Consider the following 16,012-nt stretch of genomic DNA (forward strand, 5'->3'; position numbering starts at 1 on the left):
TGTCTACAATCTCCATCTTGAACTTCCAGTTACATGCATTTCAACTTCTCATTCCTACACCAACTTCTTTACTGCCACACTAAGGCCATACATATACAAGAAAAGCGCATTGTGTTCCACTCGGATAGCGTAAGCCCAATGGCATGAACAGTAAATTTTCCATTTTAAGTTAATTCATTTCCATTGTGTTCCTTTCCCACTTGCATCACTCTCCTTTTGTTCACACTTTCCATCAATCACCAATCATCACCAAAATTTTTTAACTTCCCCCAACTTATTCCATCTGTCGTTCATCCATATCACTATGTCAATCTAAGGCTTCTTCGTTCACCATTGCCACCCTTTCCCCATCCTCCCTTTTGTTACCAAGACTCACTCCTGGTTCCATTTGCCCATTATTCACATACCTACCTACCTGAGTTCTTCTTTCCCATCAAATCCATCAGATTCAAACTATCATCCACCACCCTCTGTTACACCTTCCTCTCACTTCTATATACTGGGTATCTTCCCTCTACACTGTCTGTCTAGATCAGGGGTTTCCAACTTTTTTTATGCCATGGACCAATACCGTTAAGCAAAGTGTCCTTGGACCCCAGGTTGGGAACCCCTGGCCTAGATGAAGGGTATTGACCTGAAATATAGACTATCTCCTGTCTTCACAGATGTCATATGACTCACTAAGTTTAAGCAGTTTATTTTTTTGCTCCAGATTCTAACATCTGTAGTCTCTTGTACTTAAATTCTGTTTTCATAAGTTCTGGAAGGAAGCTACTTCCTACAGTTTCTTCAGTTGTGGTCTAAGTTCACACGAAGCACCTGATATAGTTAATTAAAATTATCCAGTGACCATCAAGCGGATCTTCAAAAGGTGATGACTCAAAAGTGCAGCATCCATCATTAAGGATTGCCAACACCCAGGACATGTCCTCTTCTCATTACCATTATCAGAGAGGAGGTACAGGAACCTGAAGACAAACAGATATTTTAGGAACCCCTCCATGACATAACTTCAATGCAAGTTTCACTTTATCCCAGAAGGTCCCAACCTCTGTTCTGGCCACACATTGAAAAGTAATATGTCACAACCTGCAAACAGAAAGATGTTAAATATTAACACATTTCATAGCAAACTGAATTTCCTGGAGAGGGCTCTGGAGGAATGTACTATATTAATTCACACTCCCAATAATGCCTGGGCGACCTCTCAGATATGCAAAACTGCAGATAATATGTCAGTGGATAAAGAGGACTTAAGGTATGCTGGGGTAGCAGATATACACTTTTTAAATGAAGTAGAAAACTTCTGCTTATACACTGTATGTATGGTGACAATTTTGAATGCTCTGATGTATACTGACCAGCTTAATAATTATTCAATATTTGCTTACCTTTCTATGACTATCATTTTCGCAGATACTGGACAAGATGATGAGGATGTCAGTTTGCATATTCAAATTAATTTCACTCTCTTCCTCTGAAGTGTCTGTCATACTTTTCAGAATATCTATTAAAAATTTATGAAAAATTATAACATTCAAATATGTTGAGGTCTTTGAAAATCCTGTACTCAGGGAGAATCCTGAGACTTGCTTATTTCAGCAAAAATATCCTTTGCTTTTCTTTTCCAATTTCCCAAGTAATTTTTATTCCATTATTCCATCCTAAATTCTTGAAAATTAAGCTACTTACAACACTCATTGCTGGTTACCTCAACTCTTGATGAATTATGCTCAAATTAAGTCTCCCTGCTGGTGACTGAATGAATGAACTTGATTTCATAATTGTGTGTCACCCAAATCTCATAAATCATTCTGATTTCCTATTATCTAACCTCCCTAAAACCTTTTTAAAACAAATCACTTTAACCATGCTTCTTGGTTACTCCCTCAATGTCATTTTTGGTGCAGTGTCCCTTTCACTTTCCTCATTGCAAAGCACTTTAAAAAAATGTGCCAAAAGACACTAAATAACAGCAAGATATTTAAAAACAAGACAATTTATGTACTTGTTTGTTTCAACCTCTTTTCCCCCATACAAACACAAATGCAAACAACATTAGTTTCTATCAGACTATTAAGAACACTTCATCCAAACCATCCTCAATATCCATGACCCTTTGTCTCAGGAAGACCAATTTTAACTTGATAGACAAAATCATGAATGTTATTGATAGGATGCCATGGGTGACAATGATTCCTCTTATGAGGAAATCTAAAACAGTTTAAATAAAGGTTCAACTATTTAATAAAGAGATGGTAATTTGTTTGTTTGGAATTCTCACTTTTAAAGATTGGTGTAAGTAGAGTATTTAAATATTTTAAGGCAGAGCAGTAATTAAGTTATTCTTGAAATTATAGATCTGTGAATTTGTTCAATTTACTGATGGTGTACCCACAACTCATTTCCCCTTTGCTTTATTGACCAACCTCATTTTTTTTCTTTTCACTTCTCTCTGTGTTAGTTAGCATATGAGGCATATTATTTAATTGACACTTCTCATGACCTTGTGCTTTCCTTGCCTACTTTATGTCAGCTTAACATCCCCATGTTCTGCCTAAATTTTTCATTAACTATCCACATGAACTCTGCTCCCCCAGTCCTTTATTAAATTCAACAAACATGGGAAATGCATTTCCTGGTGTTACTGGATGTTTAAATCCAGATAAGCTTGCACGGCAGCTGGCTTGGGCAATTATGGTTATGGAATGGAAACATCAGAGTTAATTCAAATTCTTTATCACAGTTTAGTAGCCCTTCCTGTAAAGTATGTGTACTAGAAACTGTTTCCACATTTATTCCTCTTTTGAACTGTGGGTAATGCTGGGAAATCTAGCATTTGTTTCTTATCACTAATTTCCCCATGAAAAGATGATGATGAGTTATTGAACTGAACTACTGAAGTCCTTCTAGCCTTGATACTTCCCACTACATTGTTGGACAGGGAATTCTGGGACTTAGATTGCTAATGATGAAGGAATAATAATAATATATTTCAGTCATATACCAAGTAAAGATATCACTAACTTTGAATGTGAAACTACCGGTGTCAAGCTGCCGTGCTGTGTACATACATCTATTGATGCTTCTGGACACATCTTCAGTGATGTTCCTGGAATCATCGGGTGTTTCGGGTCTTTCAACATCATACAACCTCCTCCAGGTGACCCAGCTGGGGCTGATCAGACCCCAACTTGTGTCCAGATGGCTAGCTACTTATGACTCCATGGCTTCCCTCTTTCGAGCCACAGCCATCGTAAGGCCCTCTCTGCCGCATCGGTGGTACTGCGGATGGCTCTCCTCTTCCTCTCTCCCTCAATGTCCAAAATGCTGAAGGCTCTAACTAAAGAATGGGCTACGAATCCCCTACAACCAACCTCCACTGGGAGACACCTCGCTCTCCATCCAGCCTGCTGACAGTTGCTGACCAGTCCTGCGTACTTGGAGAGCTTCCTTTCAAAGGTCTCCTCCAAGCTATCTTCCCATGGGACTGTCAGCTCCAGCAGCACCACTTGCTTAGTAGACACTAGGACAATGTCTCGTTGCAGGGTGGTGGCTGCGATATGGTTGGGGAACTTCAGCTGCCCTTCGAGGTCCACCAACAGCTGCCAGTCCCTTCCAAATAACATCAAACTAAAACCTGACTGATAGAACCTTTAGATTTTGTAATCCTTGCTCAAGTTCATGTCAAGACTGGAGGAAAGATAGAAAATGTGCACCTATATTTGTTTTATATCTCAATACTATATACTATGTGTAACCTTAGTTATTTTACAGGAAAGTGCCTATTTATAAACACAGCACCCAGGGTATCAGTATGCTAAGTGAGTCAATAAAGTGAGTTAAACTGTTCAGTGATGTTGATTGAATGCTGAGTACCTGTCAGGATAGTCAAGAGATATCTCCCATCTTCCTGTTTTTAACTGTACATTTAAGCTTCATATTTTTACATGATAAAGATTGCAAATATATGTTACCTATAAGTTGATTAATGACCCCTTGGTCGCACAAACTTTTGTTTATCATTTCTTCACCAAGAGATGCCATAGATCTCAGGAGCCTTAGGCAGAAGCGCATTTGAGCTTTCTTATTGCCATGTCCACCAGTAGCATGGAAAGAGTTGCCTTTACCAAAGTATGGATCTGAGAGGAAACAATTAAAACTTGGATGACTGATGCATAGAATTGCCATTCTAAATAACTCATTATGGGAGATAGAGCTTTATGTTGAGGAAAAACTGTAAACTACAATGTCCTTCAATAATAGCAATGGGGTATGCTGGAAATGTTTATAAGGATAGCCAGCGCATGACCAGAAAGAAACAGTTAACAATTCAGGTTGATGTTCTGCCCTCCTTAGGTGCTGTCTGATCTGCTAAGTATTTACAGTATTCTGTTTCATCTCAGATTTTCAACATCAGCTGTTCTTTGCTTTTGATTGCTGTGCAGATAAGTATTTATCACATAGACCCTCTTGAGGAAATGGTAATTCCGTTCTTGTGGTCACTTGTCATTAAAAAAAACTGATGATCAAAAATTGGGCTTTAATGCTAATTCTATCCATTTACAAAATGTTAAATTTAACAGCATTTACCTTGGCTTACACACCAGTCCAAAAAAAGAAGAAGGCGGGTATTTCCCTGACATTCCATGTAATCTTCCAACATGAGGGGAGCTACTGACATCAAAGCTGCCAAAGCATGAAGCTGAAGCTCCTCAAACTGTGCAGCAGACCATCCTTTAATTCCAGTTTGCTCATTTTTCCCAACATAGTGAAATAATGCCAGTAGTGCTTTCCCTTCACTAAGTAGCTGCAGACAAGAAATGCATTGCAAAACAAATTTTCAAAAATAAATTAACCTTATAAATTACTCTTCTAAGAAACTTGTATATAGTATTTTAGAAACTAAAATGCAAATACATTAATAAATTAAGGTCAAAGTTTGCTAATTTACTATGTAAATAATACTTACAACATTACACAATTACCACTGCCACTCACGTTGTGCCTGCATCTCAAAACTCGAAGCATGACTGTCACATCACTTAAGAAAAACAGATTCCACAGATTCACCACTCTCAGGCTAAAGAAATTCCTCCTCATCTCTCTTCTAAAAGGACACCCCTCTATTTTGAGTCTGTGTGCTCTGGTCTTAGACACTCCCACCATAGGAAACATCCTCTCCAAATCCACACTATCAAGGCCTTTCACCATTCGATGTGTTTCAGTGAGGCCACCCCTCAACCTTCAGAATTCCGGTGAATACAGGCCTAGCGCCATCAAATACTCTTCACATGACAAGCTGTTTAATCCGGAAATCATTTCCATGAACCTCCTTTGAACCCTCTCCATTTTCAGCACATCTTTTCTAAGGAGCCCAAAACTGCTCACAATACTCCAAGAGAGGCCTCACCAGTGATTTATGAAGTCTCAATGTTATACCTTGCTTTTATATTCTAGCCCTCTTGAAATGAATGCTTACATCTATTTGCCTTTCTCACCAAGAGTCAACCTGAAAATTAACCTTTAGGGAATCCTGCATAAGGATGCCCAATTCCCTTTGTGCTTCAGTTTTTTTTGTATTATCTCTCCACTTAGAAAATAGCCAACCCTTTCATTTCTTCTACCAAAGTGCTTGACCATACACTTCCTGACACTGTATTTCATCTGCCATTTCTTTCCCATTCTACTAATTTAAGTCCTTCTGTACCCCTCCTATTTCTTCAAAACTACCTGCCCCTCCACCCATCCTCCTACTGTCTGCAAATTTGCCACAAAGACATCAATTCCATCATCAAAATTATTGACATATAAGTAAAAGGAATCAGTCCCAACAAAGACCCCTGTGGAGCACTACTAGTCACTGGCAGCCAACCAGAAAGGCTCTTTTTTATCTCCATTCATTGCCTCCTACCAATCACCCACTGCTTTATCCATGCTAGAATCTTTCCTGTAATACCATGGGTTTATAACTTGTTAAGCAGCCTGTCAGAGGCCTTCTGAAGATCCAAGTATGCAACATCAACCAATTCTTCTTTGTCCATCCTGCATGTTATTTTTTCAAAGAATTCCAACAGATTTGTCAGGCAAGATTTCCCCACAAGGAAACCATGATGACTATGGCCTATTTTAGCATGTGCCTTTAAGTAACCCCAAGACCACATCCTTAACACTCGACTCCAACATCTTCCTAACTAGTGAGGTCAGACTAACTGGCCTATAATTTCCTTTCTTCCGCCTCTCTTCCATTTTGAATTGTGGAGTGACATTTGCAATTTCCCACTCTTCCGAAACCACTCAAGTTCATCCGCTATTTCTTTTCCTCAATTACTACCAATCCAGCTTTGATTTCCAGTGGTCTGATATTCACTCTTGTCTCTCTTTTACACTTTATGTATATGAAGAAATTTTTGGTATCCTCACTAATATTATTGGCTAGCTTACTTTTGTATTCCAACTTTATCTTATTAATGACTTTTTTAGTTGCCTTCTTTTGGTATTTAAAAGCTTCCCAATCCCCTAACTTCCCACTAATTTTTGCTCTATTATATGTCTTTGGCTTTTATGTTGGCTTTGATGTCCTTTGTTAACCATATGCCATCTTTCCTTTAGGATACTTCTTTCTCTTTGGGATGTAGATACCCTATGCTTTCCGAATAGCTTCCAGAAATTCCAGCTATTGCTGCTCTGCTGTTATCCCTGCCAGTGTTCTTTTTCAATTAATTCTAGCCAACTCCCCTCTCATGCCTCTAATTTCCTTTAACTCCACTGTAATACTGAGACATCTGTCTTTAGCTTCTCCTTCTCCTTCTTAAATTTCAGGGTGAATTCGATCATATTATAAGCACTTGCCACTAAGGGTTCTCTTACCTGAAGCTCTCTAATCAATTCCGGTTCATTGCACGACTCCCAATCAAGAATAGCTTATACCCTAGTGGACTCAACCACAAGCTGCTCTAAAAAGCCATCTCATAGGCATTCTAGAAATTCCCCCGCCCCCTTGGAATCCCACACCAACCTGATTTTCCCAATCTACCTGCATATTGAAATCGCCCATGACTATTGTAACATTGCCCTTTTGCTATGTATTTTCTATCTCCTGTTATAACTTGTAGACCACATCATTAGTACTTTTTGGGGGTCTTTATATAACACCCATCAGGGTCTTTTTACCCTTGCAGTTCCTTCGCTCTATCCACAACTATTCAACACCTTCTGATTGTATGTTGCCTCTTTCTAATGTTCTAATTTCATTTTTTAACATGCAGAGCCACATCACCCCTTCTGCCTTCCTGCCTATCCTTTCGACATTAAGGCTATTAAGCTCCCAGCTATAATCTTTTCAGCTATGATTTGGTGATGCATACAACATCAAACTTGCCCATCTGTAACTGTGCTACAAGTTTATCGAACTGATTCTGCATACTGTGTGCATTCAAATATAACACCTTTAGTCCTGTATTCACCCTTTTCGATTTTGTATGCATTTTACACTGCAATTCATCCTATTGACTGCAATTCTGCCCTATCACCAGCTTCTCCCTGCTAGGAGTCTCACTACACATTGCCTCTGTTTGTAAACCTCATCTTCCGCACTTGCACTCCAATTCCCATCTCCCTGCCAAATTAGTTTACATCCACTCGAACAACTCTAGCCAACCTGCCCACAAGGATATTAGAACCCCTCAGGTTCAGTTGTACCCTGTCCCTTTTGTACAGGTCATACTTTCCCCAAGAGGGATCCCAGTGATCCATAAATCTGAATCCCTGCACCCTGCAGTTGTTCCTCAACCACACATTCACCTGTCAAATCATCCTATTCTTACCCTCACTGGCACGTGGCACAGACAGCAATCAAGAGATTACTACACAGGAGGTCTTATTTCTCAGCTTTCTACTTAGCTTCCTAAAATCTCTCTTCAGGACCTCCTCACCTTGTGTCTACCTACGTCACTGGTGCCAAGATGTACCTAGGCATCTAGCAGCCCACCCTCACTCTTGAGAATGCAATATACATGATCCAAGACATTCCTGACCCTGGCACCAGGGAGGCAGCATACCATCCAGGTGTCTCTGTTGCACCCACAAAACTTTGTCTCTATTCCTCTGACTAAGGAATCTCCTATCAACACTGCCGTCCCCTTCACCTCTCTGGTCTTCTGAACCACAGCACCAGACTCAGTGCCCCAGACCCAGTCACTGTGACTCCCCCAGGTAGGTCGTCTCCCTCAACAGTACCTAAAATTGTATACTTATTATTGAGGGGATCTGCCACAGCTGTACTCTGCACTGGCTGTGCATTTCCCCTCCTTCTCCTGACAGTCACCCAGTTTTCTGTCTCCTGCAAGCAAGGGGCAACTGCTTCCCTGTAGCTTGAAACGTCGACTGCGCCTCTTCCTATAGATGCTGCTTGGCCTGCTGCATTCACCAGCAACTTTGATGTATGTTGCTTGAATTTCCAGCATCTGCAGAATTCCTGTTGTTTGCTTCCCTGCAGCTCCTGTCTTTCACCTCCTCATTCTCCTGTATGACTGGCATTTTAACCTTTGTATAACTGCAGCCACAAAAACAACAAATTTCATGACATATGTCAATGATAAAAAACCTGATTCTGATTCATTGCACACTTCCTTCAGTCTAAAAATCTACTATCTATGACTACTATTTGCATTCTGTCATTTAGACATTTTGTATTCGTGAAACCACTATCCTTCAGTTCCAAGCACTTTAATTTTCACAACATGAAGACTGTGTGTACCTTCATCAAATGTCTTTTGAAAGTCTGTATGCACTACATCAAAATCATCCCTACATCAACCTTCTCTGTTGTTCCAAAGATTTCAATCAAGCTAGTTAAATATGGCTTGTCTTTGATAAATAAATGCTGGCTTTCATTTAATATACCATATTTTTTTCCAGGATCACTTAATTGGAACCCAATTTGATGTCACGAGAAGTTTCCTTATCATGAATGACTCTAAAAGTTTCCATATTCCTGATTCTAAACTGATGAAACTGTACTTCTAGTTTTCCTCTCTTTATTTTTGAACAGGTATAAAGAACTAAATGCCACAACTTTAAAGCAGGTGCAAGGGTCTTTTGGTGATAGGGCAAATTGAGAAGGCTTTTGAAAAACATTCAAATATAAAATTGAAATGCAAAAAATTACAGGTGCATGGAAGTTTTAAAGTGATTGGTAAAAATATGCTTGGGATAGAGGGCTTGAAACAATTGACAAAGCACACTCAATAACCATTACTAAATGGAAATGGATAAATACTTGATTTGCAAAGAAGTTTGGGAAATAGGGAAATAGGAAAACAACAGGGAAGAGAGACAAATTAGACCACAGAAAATCAAGCTGCTGGAGGAACTCAGTATCTGAGAAGGGAAATGGACAGTTGATGTTTCCTGTCAAAACCCTTGTCCTGGACTGTAAGGGAACTAGCCAGTATAAATCTCCAAGAGGACCACATCCTTGTCCTGGATTGCAAAAATATAGGGGAACTAGCCAGTATAAACCTCCAAGAGGACCACAACCTTGTCGTGGCTTAGAGGCTTGCATGTCATAAATGACCTAGAGAGCAATGTTAGCTGGAGACAGGGCTTTATGCTATGGCTTTTGGTAGGGTCACCCATGCCAAACAGGTCAAAGGATAGAGGCCAGAATAAGAGTGGTCTACCAGTACTCCAATTTCGGGTTTTGTCCAGGGCTAACAATCCTGACTAGGGAAACAAAACAGTTACAGAAACAGCAATGAAGAATCTCTCTACATCTGAGTGCGATGGTATTCCTGCGTTTCCACATGGGGCTTGTACAACGGACTATAGTGAAAATCCAGAAGTTACTGACACGATCAAGGAAGCTTTGAACACTGCTAGAGATGGAGGACCTTCATGCTGCCCTAAATCGCCAGCAGTGTAATGGGCATTAATAAGTAAGGAAGCCAGTACAAAGAGTGAGAGGAGGGACAAGGCAAGAGCTAGCAAGTGATAAGTAGATCAGGTGAAGAGGGGTTGATTGGCAGATAGTCGTGCAAGGAAAGGAAGACTAATTAGATAATTCTTTTAAAAAGCTGTTACAAATAACTTAGCTTGATTTTCCACTTCCTGTGAAGTCTTGTTCCATAATTTCATGAAGTGGCAGCTAGGTGATCAGTCAAGTTAAACACCAAGATGCTGTGAGTAGTTTTATTTTGTCAGCATGTCAAAGTTAACTTAATCCAGGTTCTAATGTCTGCCTTGTACTTGGATAATGTGTCAAAAGCCACAAGGTTGATACAGCAGTAAAGGCAAGCATCCTTGGCATGGCATACAAAATAGTGTGAGGGTTCACATCATAGTCCAACTGGATGTAGGTTTCTACTGTATGTTTGAGTGTGGTATCGGGAGGAAAAGATAAAAATTCCAACATGTAAAAGAAATGAACCAAAAAAGAAATCACTGGTCAAATTTTGCCACCGTGGTAATATCGTAATACCTTTGTTGTAATCTCAAATCTGAAACTGGAAAACAATTTCCTGTTATGGATTGTTATATCCATGGACTTGGTAAATAAAATTAAAATTGAAATTAATTGGTAGTCTTGGCAGTGCCTTGCAAGTTCAATCTACTTTGTAGGTACCTGTATTTTCCATTCTGGAAATTCCTTCATGCTTGGTAAAACTAAACACAAATAGCAATTACAATACTTTGTATCTTTTTTTTGAAAATTGTTCAACTAAGGTCAATTGATTTCTAAGTATTGACATTTTACCTGTATGGAAGCAAGATCATTAGTCATGGCAACAAGCAACTGGAAAAATATTTTTTTCATTTCAAAGTCTTCATGGTTGGAGGAAATTTTCAGGCCATGAACCAAAGGATTATGAGTGTTTACTATAAGAAGAAGAAATACACATTAAAGAAAACATATTTATTTTGCATCTTATTGTTCCTCAGAATTCTCCTAAACTATTATTCAAAAATTGGTATGTAGACATCCAATTGCCAAAAGCAAGGCATACTTAACCAGGTGTGTGCTGAGTTTAACTTCTCCTTGGTGGTGTTGGATAAGGAAGGATTAATGGTCACAAGACCAAGTAAAAGATTAAACATTCTGTCAGCAGTGACTCACTTCTCACTCCATTAGGTGCTTCCACCACTGGAAGGCATAATTCAGGAGAATGATGTGCCACTCCTATAGAATGCAGCAAGTGCACCATTCAAGACAAAAAGGGCATTTTGACTGGTATCCATTCCAATGTCTCCACCAAATATGGAATAATACTGCAATGTGTACCATACATGTACATGGATCACTAGAGCTACTCTTTAAGGTTTTGCAACCAGAAAGCAACAAGATCCAAAGAAAACCATAATCTCCAACTTCCCCTCTAAGTAACACCATGCAGACATGTAAATATAATTTTCAAGTGGTTCAAGTTATTCACCATGTATTCAAAGTAATTGTTGTTGGGCAACAAATATTGGCCTTGCTAATGATGGCCATGTTCCATAAATAAATAAAACAGTTTTAAAAAGTGAGGACAATTCATTTTCTTTGGTAAATTCAATAGCAATTTATTTTGAGATTTTTATAAAATGCAGGAAAACAAAAAAAAATCAGCGTATGTTAGGAAAAGGGAAGATAATTCTGAACAGAGGTTAAATAAAAAAGGATATCAATTTAAAATTGTCTCTGAGAGCTGAAAATGGACTATATTTAATATTTCAATGCTTAGTAATTTGAAAGCAAAATAAACCATTTAAACAGCAAATAAACCATTTAATTGGAAGGAGCTGCTGGCAGGGATGTCAGCAGGGCAGCAATGGCATGTGTTTCTGGGAAAATTGAGGAAAGTGCAGGACGTGTGTATTCCAAAATTGAAGAAATATTCAAATGGTAACGTAGTACAACCATGGCTGACAAGGGAAGTCGAAGCTATTGTAAAAGCAAAATAAAGGGCAAAAATTAGTGGGAAGATAGAGGACTGGGAAGTTTTTAAAAACCTACAGAGACCAACTACAATAATCATTAGAAGGGAAAAAATGAAATATGAAAGCATGCGAGCAAATAATATTAAAGTGGATAGTAAAAGTTTTTTCAAGTATGTTAAAAATAAAAGAGAAATGTGAGTGGACGTAGGACCACCAGAAAATGAGACAGGAGAAATAATAATGGGGGACAAGGAGATAGCTGATCAACTAAATGAGTATTTTGCATCGGTCTTCACTGTGGAAGACACTAGCAATATACCTGATGTTGCAGTGTGTGAAGGAAGAGAAGTGGGTGCAGTTACTATTACAAGAGAGAAGGTGCTCAAAAAGCTGAAAGGCCTAAAGGTACATAAGTCACCCAGACCAGATGAACTGCAGCCTAGGGTTCTGAAAGAGGTAGCGTTAGAGATTGTGGTGGCATTAGAAATGATCTTTCAAAAATCATTGGACTCTTGCATGGTGCCAGAGGACTGGAAAATTGCAAATGTCACTCCACTCTTTAAGAAAGGAGGAAGGCAGCAGGAAGGAAATTATAGACCAGTTAGCCTGACCTCACTGGTTGGGAAGATGTTGGAGTCAATTGTTAAGATGAGGTTTTTGAGTATTTGGTGACACAGGACAAGATAGGACAAAGTCAGCATGGTTTCCTTAAGGGAAAATCTTGCCTGGTGAACCTGTTGGAATTCTTTGAGGAGATTACACTAAGATAGATAAAAAGGAATGCAGTGGATGTTGTATATTTAGACTTTCAGAAGGTCTTTGACAAGGTGCCACACAAGAGGCTGCTTACCAAGTTAACAGCCCATTGTATAACAGGAAAGTTGCTAACATGGTAAGAGCATTGGCTCATTGGTAGGAGGCTGCGAGTGGGAATAAAAGGATCATTTTCTGGTTGGCTGCCAGTGACTAGTAGTGTTCCGCAGGGATTGGTGTTGGGACCACTTCTTTTTATGCTGTATATAAATGATTTAGATGATGGAATAGATGGCTTTGTTGCCAAGTTTGCAGCTGATGTGAAAATAGATGGAGGGGCAGGTAGTGTTGAGGAAACAGGTAGGCTGCAGAAGGACTTAGACAGATTAGGAGAATGGGCAAGGAAGTGGCAAATGAAATACAATGTTAGAAAATGCACTGTCATCATTTTGGTAGTAGAAATAAATGTGCAGATTATTTTCTTTTTTTTCCAATATTTTTATTAATTTCTTACATGAAAGAATACAGAGTACAGTAGGATATATAATATATATCAATTACAATATATTGAAATCACAGATAAAGTGTAATTACCCCATATCCATATAAAATTAAATTTAAACATAATATTGAAAAGAGATAATTTTATTATACAAAAAATCTAAACCCACTACCAGAAAAAAGACAGCTGTTAGGTTAAAAAGGAAGAAATCCTTAACATATAGTAAAACATATAATTAGTCAACATCTGTGCTCAATAGCAAATCAAAGATTTTGAAAATAATTCAAAAAAGGTCCCCACAATGTTAAAAAATCTTGTCTAGGTTCAGAAATTGAACAGCGAACCTTCTCTAAATTTAAGCAAGACATAACATCATGTAACCAATGAGTATGAGTAGGCGGATTGGCATCCTTCCACTTAAGTAACAATACCCTCCTGGCTAGAAGAGAAATAAAGGTCAAAATATGCAGATCATGTGTCTCCAAAATAATATCATTTCCTTCAACAATACCAAATAAGGCAGTCAAAGGATTAGGTTTAAAATTTACTTTAAAAAGCACCAAAAAAGTTTGAAATACTTCCTTCCAATATTTTTCAAGACTCGGACAAGTCCAAAACATATGGATTAGTGAAATTTCTCCATTATTACATCTATCACAAAAGGGAGATATATCCAAATAAAAAGGAGACAGCTTATCTTTATACATATGGGCTCTATGAACCATTTTAAGTTGTAGAAGGGAATGACGGGCACTTAACAATGAGGTATTAACAAATTTAAAAATTTCATTCCAAGTGTCCTCAGAAATTGAAATCTGTAAATCTTGTTCCCAAAGATTTTTAATTTTATCTGAATATTTCTCATTCCCAACAACATACCATAAATATTAGATATAGATTTATTATGGAAGGGTTTCAAATTAAAAATTACATCAAGTAAATTTTTATCTGGACTTTTAGGAAATGTATGTACTTGAGAACACAAAAATTCTCTAATTTGTAAATACTGATAAAAGTGAGTTCTCAGTAGGCTATACTTAACTGACAGTTGTTCAAATGAAGAGAGACTAACGCTAATGAAGAGAGTAAGGCTAAACCTCCATTCTTTTTAGTTTTTTGAAGATGAACTTTATTTAATCGAGAAATTTTATTTTTCCCTATACTGTATAAGAAGATATAATAGAATCCAAAGAATCAAAAAAGGATTTACGAATAAAAACAGGTATGGCCTGAAATAAATATAAAAATTTAGGCAAAACATTCATTTTAATGGAATTGATTCAGCCAATCAACGATAAAGAGACAGGTGACCAATTTGAAAGTGCCTTCTTAACATAATTCAGAAGTATAAAAAAAACTTCTTTAAAAAGGAATTTATAATTCCTAGTAATTGTTACACCCAAATAAGTAAATTGATTTCTTACAATTTTAAAAGGAAGGTTAGTATTAACTAATATCAAATTATTCAAAGGAAAAAGTTCATTCTTATGAAAGTTAAGTTTATATCCTGAAAACTGACTAAAGCAGGAGAGTAAAGAAAGTAGAGAAGGTAAAGAAGACTCCACATTAAAAATGTAGAGCAAAAGGTCATCAGCATAAAGTGAAACTTTGTGGGTAATACCCCTCCTTAAAATACCAGTGATATCATTAGATTCCTGGAAAGCAATAACTAAAGGTTCTAAGACCAAATCAAAAAGCAAAAGACTCAAAGGACAACCCTGTCTAGCCCCATGATAAAGTTTAAATGGTTCCGTGTACTGAGAGTTAGTAAGAACCTGAGCGGAGGGAGATAAGTAAAGTAATTTAATCCATTGAATAAAATTGGGCCCAAAGTTAAATTTTTCTAAAGTTATAAATAAATAATTCCATTCAACCCGATCAAAGGCTTTCTCAGCATCTAAGGATATCACACATTCCGAAATCTCTTTAGAAGGAGAATAAATAACATTCAATAAATGACAAACATTAAAGTGGGAGTATCAATTTTTGATAAATCCAGTCTGATCATCAGAGATAATAGATGGCAAAATATTTTCAAACCTACGAGCCAAAAGTTTAGATAAAATTTCAGTATCAACATTAAATAAGGAAATAGGTCTATAAGAAGATCATTCAATTGGATCCTTATTCTTTTTAAGAATACATGAAATAGAGGCTTCATAAAAAAGATTGTGGCAACTTATCTAATTTAGAAGAGCCAGAAAGGACTGAATATAAACAAGGTATAAGCAAAGAGGAAAAAGCCTTATAAAACTCTCCAGAAAATCCATCACGACCCGGAGTCTTCCCCGAGTGCAAAGAGTGAACAACCTCGGCAATTTCCTTATAGGAAATAGGTTGATCCAACAATTTTCTAATATCATCAGAAAGTGTAGGAATGTTTAATCGATCTAAAAATTATTCATTAGAGTATTATCTTTAGGAGGATCAGAACTATAAAGGTTAGAGTAGAATTCTCTAAAAGTTTAAACAACAGGAATTCTGCAGATGCTGGAAATTCAAGCAACATACATCAAAGTTGCTGGTGAACGCAGCAGGCCAAGCAGCATCTATAGGAAGAGGTGCAGTCGACGTTTCAGGCCGAGACCCTTCGTCAGGACTGACGAAGGGTCTCGGCCTGAAATGTCGACTGCACCTCTTCCTATAGATGCTGCTTGGCCTGCTGCGTTCACCAGCAACTTTGATGTATGTTTCTCTAAAAGCTTCCTTTATTTCTAAATGATCAGATGTTTTATCACTATTAGCTTTACAAATTTCTTTAATTTGATGTTTAACTATAAAGGTCTTTAATTGGTTAGCTAATAGTTTACCCATTTTATCTCCATGAACATAAAACTG

The 16,012-nt window shown here is 37.7% G+C and overlaps 1 protein-coding gene across 1 annotated transcript in view; it reads right to left on the bottom strand.

Annotated features, from left to right (window-relative positions):
* The window catches only part of LOC134343761 (cilia- and flagella-associated protein 69-like), a 182,941-nt gene that overhangs the window by 81,325 nt on the left and 85,604 nt on the right, over positions 1-16,012 (bottom strand). Inside the window, exons 11-14 of the mRNA XM_063042501.1 lie at positions 10,757-10,878; positions 4,594-4,810; positions 3,978-4,142; positions 1,392-1,507 (exon numbers count right to left, since the gene is read on the bottom strand). Coding sequence (XP_062898571.1) covers positions 1,392-1,507; positions 3,978-4,142; positions 4,594-4,810; positions 10,757-10,878 — 620 coding nt within the window. The remainder of the gene's footprint in view (positions 1-1,391; positions 1,508-3,977; positions 4,143-4,593; positions 4,811-10,756; positions 10,879-16,012) is intronic.

Source organism: Mobula hypostoma, chromosome 3 (assembly GCF_963921235.1).
Source record: "Mobula hypostoma chromosome 3, sMobHyp1.1, whole genome shotgun sequence".
NCBI lineage: Eukaryota > Metazoa > Chordata > Chondrichthyes > Myliobatiformes > Myliobatidae > Mobula > Mobula hypostoma.